General features: G+C 41.6%; 1 protein-coding gene across 5 annotated transcripts in view; it reads right to left on the bottom strand.

The window, feature by feature from the left end:
* Positions 1-1,428: 1,428 nt before the first annotated feature.
* ST6GAL2 (ST6 beta-galactoside alpha-2,6-sialyltransferase 2) overlaps positions 1,429-12,736 on the bottom strand; it is a 73,753-nt gene continuing 62,445 nt past the window's right edge. For 4 of the 5 annotated variants that reach the window (XM_084751917.1, XM_084751916.1, XM_084751918.1 and 1 more), the window contains exon 6: positions 1,529-6,253. In XM_084751917.1, the coding sequence (XP_084608043.1) occupies positions 5,982-6,253 (272 nt within the window). In that variant the 3' untranslated portion in view covers positions 1,529-5,981. The other variant, XM_084751920.1, reaches the window with a different exon arrangement.

Below are 12,736 nucleotides of genomic sequence, written 5' to 3'. Positions count from 1 at the left end.
ATCTTCAGGTTGCTCCAGAGCCCCATGGCTCTCCCTTCCAGGCTTTACTCTCTTCACAAGCATGTGACTGGAAAGTGGGTTAGTTTAATCCCTTGGTTACTGTGTTTTCCTCTATCTTTGGGGTAATAAGTTCTGTGAGGGCAGAGGTACTGCATTTTCCATTGTCACTGATTTCTGCCATGCGTTGTCTTTTCTGGTCTGGGAAAGTTTCTAAACTGGAACCTCAACTTTCAAGTTACCTGACTTTGTTTCCTGAGTGCATTAGAGGATGTTCAGTTAGAACAGAGGGAAAGAGCCTTGGTGTGTCATCCAGTGGTGGCCTCCTGTCAGCTGCATATGGAGTTATTTTTTTTCACTGGGCTATGGCAGCGAGAGGCCAGCTGCTTATAATCAGAGTAAGATGTGCACTTTCCTGGTACATGTACTTCAGTTCCACGACAGAGCTCTGGGGATTCAGTAGACTGGAAAAGTCTGATTACCCATACGTTTCACAGCACAGCTTCTCCCGATATACAAAGTATATTGGCAGAATGCTAGGGATATGTTCTCAGAAACACATCATTAGGCAGTTTCCTCATTGTCTGAACACCAGTATTTACTTAAACAAACCTGGGAAGTACAGCCCTCTACCCAGTGTCTAAATGGCATATAGGATTGAACACCTGGTCTTTCCATTGGTTGAAAGGTCGTTGTGTAGAATTAGTAGAGTCCCTTTTAAAACATATTATATCTTTGGTTTGCTGGGCAGCGGGACTATCAAGGATTAGGACAGCAGCTCAGGGAGGGGCTGCTTTAAAAGATTGGTACCACAGTTCTCAGCACACACTTTAGGCATGTAGCAGCAGCTTTCTGGCCCAGTCCTACTCTTCCCAGCACAGAGGCCAGTTTTAAATATCTGGAAGAAAACCATCATTTTATCATTTTGCACCATGACCAGGGGTGCAAAGAGAAGGGTCTTCACTGAGTCATCACAATGGCCCCAAGTGACCTAGGCTTCCTCAGCTCCTCAGCTCTCCACATGTGCCTTTACAAACCCTGATACCTGCTCTGATTGGAGGATTCTCTCACATTCTAGTCAAAAAGCTACAAATGACCCAGAATGACCTTTCAGGATGTAATCAGTGGATTTCCCCCTTTTCTATGGCAGGTGTAAAGACCAAGGCTACTTTGACATTATGGTAGGTGTTACTTAAAGCCCCATAGGTAAGAAGAATAATAAAATTAATCAAAAGACAATATCATGACACATTAGTCTAAAACACTTGCTTTCTACTTGATTTTTTTCACCCCTGCCATTTTTCTGCTTGTGACAATTAACCAGGAAGAAACTGTGATCTAAATGTGAGCTGCCTCTGATTTCTGGCCAACCTGCATTCTTGGGCACTCTCTGCAGGCCTGTGGTCACTGACGTTTCTCCTCCCGCTGCAGGGTCTGTGCCCCAGTGTTTTCACTGTCTCCAGAAGGACAGCATGGCTGCTCAGTCATGTGCATGTGCAATGTTTCAGATTAAAGCAGAGACACTTCTAGATAAATGAAAACATGTTTATTTACAATTCTGTACACTGTGTACACATAAAAATATACAAAACCAAAATACAAAATATCCAAGTGTTAAAATGTGTACAAATACTTTTAAAATGTGCTTCTTGGAAAACCTCAAGTCATTAACTAGTTTAAAGAGAACACATTTTGCTGTAAAAATTATCATACCAAAAAATTCCCAAAGCCTTTAAAAAAGTTCACTGGCTTCCAGCGCAGAGACTCCACAAGTATTTGTCTAGAGCAAAACAGGGTGTGTGTTGTAAACTTAGGTTTTAATGCTACCGTTGCACTTGTTTTATTGAAGTCTGTTTTCCAGGGAATCAACAAATGCTCCTTCTCTTAATCTTGAAAAGACCGTGGACGATCAACAAACTCTTCAGAACTGAGAGCTCTATTGGGCTTTTGACTGATTATGGCACCAGGGTAATGGTTCTGAGAATGGTGGCTTTCAACGTGTAAGTCATTTGTTCATGTGGCCAAGACATGTAGGTTATGAGTGTGGGTGCTGGGGGAAGAACACTGGTTGATTATTAGCAGAAGGATATAAAATATTTGCTTCCTTCTCTTAAAACATCATTATTAGTGTTTTAATAACCAAAATAAAATTTATTGTAAAGCTTTCATCATAAAGATGAATGAAAAAGATAATACAAAAATCAACCATGTACGTAGATAAGTATATATACATATACACATACACAATTATATAACTATCTACAGTCATACTTTTATGCTAAGAATAAGAACTCTATCAGCAGCCTTAATTCGTTAAAGTCACTACCCTAATCCTGTAGAGAATATGATAAGTTTCTTTGCTTATGGAAGGTTTCATTCATTTAACAAACAAGAACTAGAAATTGCATTTTTATTTTCTTGAGCCGCTAGAGAAATGTTGCTCACTCACCAAGTATCTAAACAGAGCCCTAGTGACAGAAGTGTGGAAAAAAAATCTCACAATGGAAACATCCAGATATAAAAAGCGTGCTGAAATGCAGGCATACTTTACCTAACTTACTCATGTCTAAACAGAGCTGCCTTGGTCAGTCATGTAGCCACGGGGTAGCATTCGACTACCAGAAAGTCAAACCGAAATGAACAGTGTGATGTAACAGGTAACAGCTTGTAAAATGTAACCAAGTCACTGATGCACACCAAAGTCTTTTTTTTTTTTTAAATTATATCGTAACTCATGGGAGTCTGATTTCACTTGATGCACCCTAACAGTCTCCTATTAAGCCAAAAGATATGAGTATGGTCAGCTGGCAACATAGGCTGAACTCTATTCCAGCAGATATACTAGCTCATAAACATGGCAGAGTAAACCAGGCCCTTTGACATCCATTTCTGAAAACACGAATGAGCACCATAGCACTGCTTTTATTCAGAAAGTCCAGGTTGACTGGCTGAGGGACCAAGAGGTTAAGATACAAGCAAAGAGCCATTCCTAAAGCAAAGCACCATGAACTCAGAGACCAGGTAGACAAACAGAGACACAGCAAATCACATGTACTCTAGCCATTTAACTTGCCCATTAAGGCAAATCTTAGATGCTTGCATGCGACTTTTATTTGATCACCACTTGTCCTTTCAGAGTCTGACATAGAAATAGCTCCGTGAGGATGTAGGCGTGGCCAGCCACATGGGCCCAGCCCTGTTATTCCATAGAGGTATCTGTGGTTGAGCATTTTCATTATACATACATTATCTCTTGCCTCATATGAGCAATTAGAGACACAGAGAGAATCTGGAAGTGGCTGAATTTTCATTCGTGGCCTACACTACTATCTTTGTAATGGGGAAACCACCACTACCACCACCACCACCACCAACAACAACAACAAGAAACAGTGATTTTTCTTACAACACAAAGGAATTTGACATCTCTCAGTCCTACGGGTGGAGCAAGCAGCACTTGGTGGCTTTGGGTGGCACTATGAGGTTCTAACCAGAGTCCCTTCACAGAAGAAGCCAGAGAGTTCTAGAAGAGTTCTGGACAGAGAGAAAGGAGGTGTGGGGAGGTGGATGGCTAATGTTGCTATTTCACAGATTCATTAGTGTTAATAAATATGGTGTGGAAGCGTTTAATCAATGTCTGGCAAAATCCTGCCATTTGGGACTCATTTAACAAACACAAGAAGCGGCCATCATTTTAGCCACCACCGTGTGACATTTGCAAGAGGCTGAGCTATTTAAACTTTTTAAATACACGAGTGCCTAGTATTAATATGTTCACCACATTTTCTGAATGCTTAACAGACTCTGATTCCTAAGAATCTTTAGGGCCATAATGAATTCAAAGAATTAATTAAGTTTCCTTTCTGTTCTGCAGTCTCCTTTTAACCTCTGTAAAACTGAGAGCAGCCTTTTAAAAGGACATGTGGGACAACAGAACCTTTGAAGTGTTTTGTGGCCTTCTGAACTTGAATATTTACACTGATCTCAATAAGCTATTCTACACACCAAATTCTCATGCCACCGAAGAGGATTGTCTAGGATAGTAAGTGTGCCTGTAAATACTCCTGTAAGTGAGTCCCCTTCAAGACTATAAAAGGAAACTAGATGGCTGTGAGCACTTACAACGGCAAAGCCTAGGGGATCTAGAACCCTCCAAGGACTCCTGGAGACAATACTCCCACATCAGCGCTGTGTCCTCTAGAGGAACAGAGGTGATTAGACATGTCAATGTGGTGGACAAGGCCAGGCTTTCATGAGATGACATGGTTGGATCAGGCTGAGCGGAAGGACCATACTCAGTCGTGGAGGCCCAGAATGGGCTCTCAGCAGATGCTGTCATCTACTTAAACTATAACCTTTTACATCTGTTTCAGTGTTTAAAATCTAAAGGCTGACTCTTCTCCCTTTACTGCAGTTTCTCTCACTGGGGGCATCTGCAGTCCCGCTTCGGCCCTGCCAGGGGGAACAGCTAAACAGACGCTGGTGAGCTCAGAGATCCATGCTTTCTCAGGAAGTAACCTTTAGAGCATTCTGGAACAAACTCGTCATGAAACATGTCTTTCCCCACAAAATTTTGATAGTCACACATTTTGCGGTGTGTGTGTGTGTGTGTGTCTGTGTGTGCAATTAAATAAGCTGTTATTGTCAATTTCAAACAGCCTTAACTGTACCACTGAGAGCTGCTTTGATTTGATATTGAAATAACAGCCTAGCCTGTTTAATTACACAGTGTTCACTGTGTTCACAGAAAACAACCAAACAACAACAACAACAACAACAACAACACACACACACACACACACACACACACGTATTAGTGACAAAAGCCTCATTTCAAAATGTGAATACAGCCATACACTGGGAAGAACACTTTTTCCTGCCTGTGCATCTGTCACACATATATTCACTTTGTTAAACAAAACAAAACAAAACAAAAAACACCATTCTGTGGCTGTGTCACATTCTTGACATAAAATATATCAGCAAAAACAAGGGCGGATTCCTACATGTTTGTGAACAGATCTGGGGAACACTCAGAGGACACGAGGGTCAAGCTTCTAAGAGTTGAGAAAAGCCCACAGGAATTTCATATAGAACTGACAGGGAGGGGTACATCCCATGCACCTCACAGTGGGGGCTTCAAAGCCATTCTTCGTACTTTAGAAGGAGCAAGGGCGCAGACCTGCAAGAATACAGTAACTACTCTGCATGTGAGAGCTATGTGAGAGCTCCAGGTGGAAGAGCCAGGGCAGTGACACCTGACAATCATAACCCTGTGGGCGCCACCTGTACTGCCACCTGTGTCATGCCACCTGCTGCTGGCCGGGTACAGGGTGCTGCAGGGAGACAAAGGAGGTGTTCTTGGCTGCCAGCAGATGTTTGGTTTGGCTTCTTGGATTGCTCTGTATTGATGAGTTGTAGTTTGCTACGTGTGGCCTGGTTCTCCGTCATGATACACAGAAAGCACCGGGAAGCAAAGCTGCAAAGCGGTGGTTGAAAATCACGTGCCATATACGGAGACATTTTAAATGCATCTGAGTGAGAATTCAGACGTTCATCCTAGAATCCAAGCTTCCTAGTGATGAATGCATGAACTTGCTAGCTACAGGACTTCAACTTGGCTATTTCTAGATAGAAACCGTATCATCAGTAGTATCTTCCAAACTTGTGGTCGGAACCAACCGTGGTAAAACAGTGTCCCTGTTGTAGAGGTTAACATGTTTAGAGGTATCGTGCCCACGAGTACACATCTGTTTTCTTTCTATGTGTCCTGTTTTTGCTTCTTTCGCGGGTGGTTTGAAAGTTCCATTTCCATATTCATAGCAGTAATAGTTACCCAATGGCTTAGACTAGGAAGAATTCTCATGGCCACTAAGTTGCAATTGAAGACAACACACTGTCTAAATCTATATTCAAGTATTCTTGTGTGACTTTGAGGACAACAGTAGTTACCTTATTGCACATCAGTTCCCAAGAGTTCCGTTTCATGCGTGCGTGTTGTTGGGGCTGATCACTGGGCACCGCAGGGCCCGGAAGCCTGGCAGGACCACTTTGCCCTTATGATGCAAATCTGCCTGGGTGCCTGTGTTGAGGCGTTGCACCAGGAGCTTTTCATAGAGCAGCGGGTGGTAGGCCCCCAGGGTGCAGGCTGCATCGTAGTACAGCTCGTGGTAGTGGCAGAGCTCGGTCTGCCTGACAGATGGGATGTATTCATACACGTGCACTTCCCTGCACATGGACATCATGATGAGGATTCCTGACAAGGAAGGAAATGAAAATACAGTGAGCAACTCCAAGAAGGAGGGAAAAGGAGGAAGCTTTCTTTCTTTTTTTTTCTTTCTTTCTTTTTTTTTTTTTTGGTCCTAGAATTGTGGCGAGATGACTGTGTTGAGGTAGACATACTTTACATTTATAGTGTTTCAACTTCCATTATGCAGAGTGGCTAATGGGGGAATGAATATATAAATATATAATACTGCACATATCCATTCACTTGCTCAGTTATGACTGTGGACTTCAAACTGCCATAGAAAGAGAAAAGTGAGTGTAAAGGGAATCTTGCTCCAGTGTTTGACTTATAATGGCCACTGTACTCTCTTGTGCTACAGTTAACAAATGTATCCCCTAGGGACTGTTATGTCCTGAAGGAATAAATGTTATAAAAATGTAAAGATGAAAGCTTATTGTAAGTTGAATACAAATCATCCTTCAGACAGTTCTAAAATGGAATCTATAGGAATTAGATGCATATTTAAAGATTATAATACAAATTGTGTTTTACAGTCATACGTGATGGGATACACTTAGAGCCAGGGCTACTTGTGAGCAGGGGGATAGCTTGAGCCCTGGATTTCAAGACAAATTCATACAATACAGGAGTACAGTGAAGAAGAACCCAGGCTGGGTTACAACAATGATGAATAAGTTATAAATCTCACGAGGGGTATCAGTATTGAAATTCTTTTCAATTTTAAGTGTTTCCAGTGGGCAGCTACAAAAATCATTAAGCGATAATGCTCTTCATTCAGGCTAGTTTTTCTTTTCTTTCCTTAATTTTTTTTTTTAAATTTCTGTACTATTATCATTAAGTTTTTGAGGCAGGGCCTCAGTATGTAGCCCAAGTTGACTTTGAACTTGAGATCCTCCTGCCTCAGCTGATGAAATGCTGGGATTAAAAGTATGTGGATCTAAGTCTCGTTAACTTGAAACTGAAAGTGATACCCTTACTTACTATGAACAAAATATAAAGTCATGTTGTTTCTCTCATATCTAACTTGTTCTTCAGAGGACTATCATATTTTCCAAAAAAAATTAATCAAACTTCGATCACAGAAATAGAAAGCCAAGGCTAGAAGTATGGAATGTTCACCTAGCATATGGAAAGCTTGAATTTGACACCAGCACCGGAAAATAAACCTCATCCCAAATTCTGTATGTGTGCTGCTGAGGAGAGGAGTGAAGGCATCTCCTTTTCCCAAGAGGGATCTAGAAGATGAAGCAGAACTAGTTTCCTGGTAGGCAAGATGCAGAGGGGGAAGGAAAAGGGTGCTGCTCCAGAGACTCCCGTGACACTCTGTGCCGAGAATGCTATGGCATGGCAGGGTACTGTGGTACCTAACCCAGAGAATCCATGAAGAGAAGTTGCTCTCTAGAGTGATGCCAAATCTCCGCAACCACCACTGCACACACACCAGCCAGATGTCATCCCTGCCCTAGGCCATCCTCAAGTAACTGGTGCGCCAATGTAAGGCCAATGGAGAATGAGGAGTTGGCACTTGGTACATGACCTTTGGGCACCTACATGACCTTTGGGCACCTATCCACCAGAGCACGCAACAAACATCACACTAGTCTCTCCCTTTTTGTGGCAGTCACGGTTCTGGGAACCTGTGTTCTCCTTGGGTAAAATCACCAATAAAGGGTTATCTTCTTTGAATCTGAAGTGCCTCTTCCGGGACCATGCCTTGAATGCCTGTTCCACTGCCCGTGCTGCTCCTTTGGGAGTCCGTGGAATCTGTATGATGTGGAGCTTCCCTGGCAGAGGGAGGTCAGTAGGGACAGGTCTTTATTATAATCAGTCCCTGGTTGGGTGCCGGCTCTGTTTCAGAGTCTATGGCCACATGAAGAGCCAACAACACATCTGTGTCACCACAAACGTCATGATGCCCACTATGCCTTTTCCACTGTGATGGATGGAACCCCCGATGAGACGGTGAGGCAGAATAAATTCTTCTTCCCTCGTTTCTGTCCATTGCTACAGTGGCACAGTAGGAACCACTGCAGGCACTGGTACAGTGGGTGAGAAAGCTGTCCACCCACAGAGAATTAAATTCTTTGTTCCTCGTCAAATGGGCACCTCTCTGGTCTGTCTGACCTGTGCAGGTGAATTCTTCCTGGCTCCCAAGTCTACGGAGCTGGCATGGTGTCAGCTTTCTAGTACAGCTGTGATTTTTACCTCTGCATCACTTACTTTCCACTTGCTACCCGTGCATGCAGATGCTGTGCTAGAATTGTCTTCTCATCAGTGATTAACCCCCAACCAGCACCTCATATGCTAAGGTTCCCTATTTATGGATTTAACTAGAAATATTCAGAAACAAAAAACCAAGTCTATGTTGAACATAGACAGACCTATTGTCTTATCATTTCTACAGGAAACAGCATAAGGGTCATTTATATAGCATTTCTACTATGTTAGTAGTTATAAGATACTATATACGATGAAAAAAATATGTGGAGAAGTACAGATTTTGTGCACATAATATACCATTTTATATCCAGGACTGGAGTTCCTATGTTTCGGTGTCGGTGGTACCCTGTAAACTCTTCCACAGATATAAGGGACACTCTTATTGTGGCTTCAAAAAGTTTCACTCATAGGAAGGCACCTTATAAACCATCCTAGAGGGCTGGAGAGATGGCTCAGAGGTTAAGAGCACTGCATGTTCTTCCAAGAGGTCCTGAGTTTGGTTCCACCACATGGTGGCTCATAACCATCTATAATGAGATCTGGTGCCCTCTTTTGGTCTGCAGGAGTTACATGCAGGCAAGACACTATATACATAATAAATAAATCAATCTTAAAAAAGAACCATCATAGAGTTGCCACTCTATGGATAGTTTAAATTTGAGAGAGAGAGAGAGAGAGAGAGAGAGAGAGAGAGAGAGAGAGAGAGAGAGCCTCTCTCTCTCTCTCTCTCTCTCTCTCTCTCTCTCTCTCTCTCTCTGTGTGTGTGTAGGTTTGCACACATGAGTCCAGGTGCTTGCAGAGGCTAGAGGTATTGACTTCTCTGGAGCTGGAGTTATAGATAGTTGTGAGCCTCCAGATGTGAGAGATAGGAATCAAAGTTGGGTCCTCTGGATGAGCAGTAGATGTTCTTAACCACAGTGCCATCTCTTCAGCCCCGTATCTTTTGTTCTTAAACGGGATAGCTTCTTTTCCAAAATACAATGAGGATAGATTAATACAGATGTGATGCTGAGCCTGTGTCAGATTGTACACTAATCTAGCTGGAGTAGCAGATACTTCTGGCACAGTGGCCTGCTGATGCTTTAAGGTTCAAACTAGTCTAAGATATCAATCTTTGAAAAAAAAAATGGTCATGAAGGGTATCTGAGCTCTCCTGGTTAAAGAAAGGGAGACACTCTGTGTGTTGGCAGCTAGGCTAGAATCAAACAGATATCCCACCCAAGTAGGATTTTCTGTAGGCATTCCTGCTGTTGTTTCGGTCAGGAGGCAATTAGACTACTTTTGCTAGAGAATATTCTGGAGAAAACTTGATTCTTATTGCAAGTTGGCTGCTACATTTTAATTCCTACCTATATTAAACACGGAGTATATATTTTGTTCTAAACATAAGTAAAAATTATGCTTTCAATACAGTAAGTTGTACAGTTTTAGCATTTTCTTACATAAATTCTTCATATCTTAAGAATCTTAAATTAGATTTATTTATTTATTTAGTTTTTTAAAGACAAGTTTCTCTGTGTGTGTAGCCCTGGCTGTCCTGACCCTCTTTGTAGACCAGGCTGTCTTCAGACTCACACCAATAATACATAAGACATTTGATCACGTGAGGGTGTTGGGGAACATGTTTTTTTTTCTACATATGCTCACTGTATACAGAAATATAGAATGTAACCACATTATGATTATTTTGTACTGCTCAAAAGATTTTACTTGGATATATAAGCAGTGGGAGAAAACATAAAATTGTTGGCACTCACTTTGGCGTTAGCTCCATCCACCAAATGTACATATGTATATGTGTGTATATGTACATATGTATATGTGTGTATATGTTCAGTTGTTGGAGCTTATTGGAACTTTCTCGTTGGATCTTGACTTGCTTCATCCATCCAGTCTGTGTACGTGGATGTATGATTCTTTTACCCCTTCTTTCTTTCTTTCTTTTCTTTTCTTTTACAGCCTGGAGCCCCACCCCCAGCCCCTGCCCAGTACAATCAGTTCCAGCCTAGAGAATCCATCTTTGTACCCTTAGAAAAAGTAATACTTAATGGCAAAAAAAAAATCAGCTTAAGTCACTTTTAATTAACACTTGTCCATGTGACTCATTAGGAGTTTTTGAGTACGCCCAGCAGAACAAGGGAGGGTCTGAATGGGTGGTGAAGGTGAAAAGGCATGGAGTGTCACACTGAGACGTGCCAGGCTAGTGGAAACTGTGCATCTGTTTTGTGAGTCTTTCCATTCATTTGATCATGAAAGGGACCACTTAATAGGTATATTTCTGGTTTCCTCAAGAGATCAAGTGACTTTTAAAGTGAATTTATAGAATATATCTGTAATTAAAAGGTGTTGGAATCATGAACTTATGTAATAAGAGAATAATTTAAGATGTATCTACCACATCAAAGAATATAACAAATGCAATAATACTTGAAAGCCAACTTTTAAAGCTCATTTATATGATGTCATTTGATTAATTATTTATAGACAAATGCAAAAACTTATGATACAGTTTATGCCATCATAAATATGGACTTAATTGGCTTGTTTTTTCCATCAACGTTCTCGGTTTAAACACTCTATTGGAAAATTGGATCCTAAAGTGCAAAATAAAATGAAAAGAGGAAGTTATAACTTATTGTGAAGCATGTAATTCTTGTTTATATAATAAAAGCCTGAAATTTTAGTGTTTGCTTTTGTGAATTTTAGAAGTACTACAATATTATCAGTAGACGTTGCCTTTGGAAAAAATGGATGGAGTGTCAGTGATTTATATATTTAAAAAACTGGCAGTAGGACTTTACAATCCAGTTCAGTGTCTGGTGTGTTAGACTGCTGGTTATAAGTTACCTCCTAAGATCAAGGAGGCTGGCCTTTCCTGCATTGCCTGGGCACTTATGTACACCATCAGCAGTGAGCCAGGCTTTATGACTCTCACTGAGTTCATCTACTCTCTATAGAACTAGGTAACCTCATGTGGGCAAAATAGATGCTGTAGGAGCCCAAGAAAAGCGTTCTCTATTCAGATAGACAGCCTGCAGCAGAATTAATGACTTCACTGCATCAGGTTTTAAGATGCACTCACTAGTATCTAACTAGGGACGAAAGCGAGAAATGCTAACACATTAAAAAACTGTCCAAAGGAATGGGTCATCCTTTTGGGTCATCTAAATGGTCCTGCTGCACCTGCTTAATAATGTTGTGTAGCCAAACAGATGTTAAAGGCTCCTTATTGCTTCTATGGGGAGTCAGCACTCACACTATCTCTCCAGAGTACCCTCTAGTGTATCCTGTGGATAGATGCAGACTTTGATCAAAAACGCAACTAGGTGACTGCTGAAAAGGCATATGTATGCTCACCACGGTGACCTAACCATAAGTCTTGTGACATATGGAAATAGCTTACAGGAAAAAAAATGTATGCCACACATAGAATAAATTTGTAATATGCATTAGTGCATGATTAGAGCAATGGCTCATTGACATAATTGCTCCATGGTATCAAGCACTCTGAAAGGATAAAAATATTCAACAATAAAAAACAGATATAAAAAGTAGGGATATACTCTCATATAGAAGAAAAGGGTCCCATGGGCAGGCAAATGAGTCAGAGCAGGCAACCCTTGCTCCCACTGTTAGGAGTTCAACCAGAACCCCAAGCCAAAGAACCACAGCATGTGTACAGAGGGCCTGGACCAGACCAAGGTAGGCTCCGTGGTTGCTGCTTCAGTCTCTGTGAGCCCTTCTGAGCGCTGCTCAGCTGGTACTCCGGGCCACGGTTTCCTGGTGTCCGCAACACCTCTGGTTCCTATGATCCTTCCTCTGCCTTGCCTGGTCTCATTGCATCTCCTTATGCTGACTTTGGTTTGTATCGCTGGAAGCCCTGCTCTTTTCTGGAGTTCCAGAAACAGGAACAGTACATTGGGGTTGGAGGGGCCAGGCTTGGAAGAGGGAAGAGATGGGAGGCTGCAGTCAGGACGTGTTGTTTGAGATAACAACAACAACAACAACGACAACAACAACAAAAATGACAACAACAACAACAACAACAACAGCATGTAACTAACTCTATGGCTTTTGGGACATCAAAGGAAATGAAAGGCTGCTTCTATCTTGACTAGGCCTTTAACCAGGGAGCAGCCTGATTCTGGTTGGGAGTATGGTGTTACTTCACTTTGAATAAATTGTTAGATGAGGCACAGCAGAATTATAGCTTAGAATTAACTACTATTAAGTGGTTACAGTTCTTAGGCACATAAAACCTTTAAAAAG

Source organism: Acomys minous, assembly GCF_964271855.1.
Source record: "Acomys minous genome assembly, chromosome: 13".
Lineage (NCBI taxonomy): Eukaryota > Metazoa > Chordata > Mammalia > Rodentia > Muridae > Acomys > Acomys minous.
Note: the sequence above shows the minus strand (reverse complement) of the source record. Positions and strands in the feature narration are given on the sequence as shown.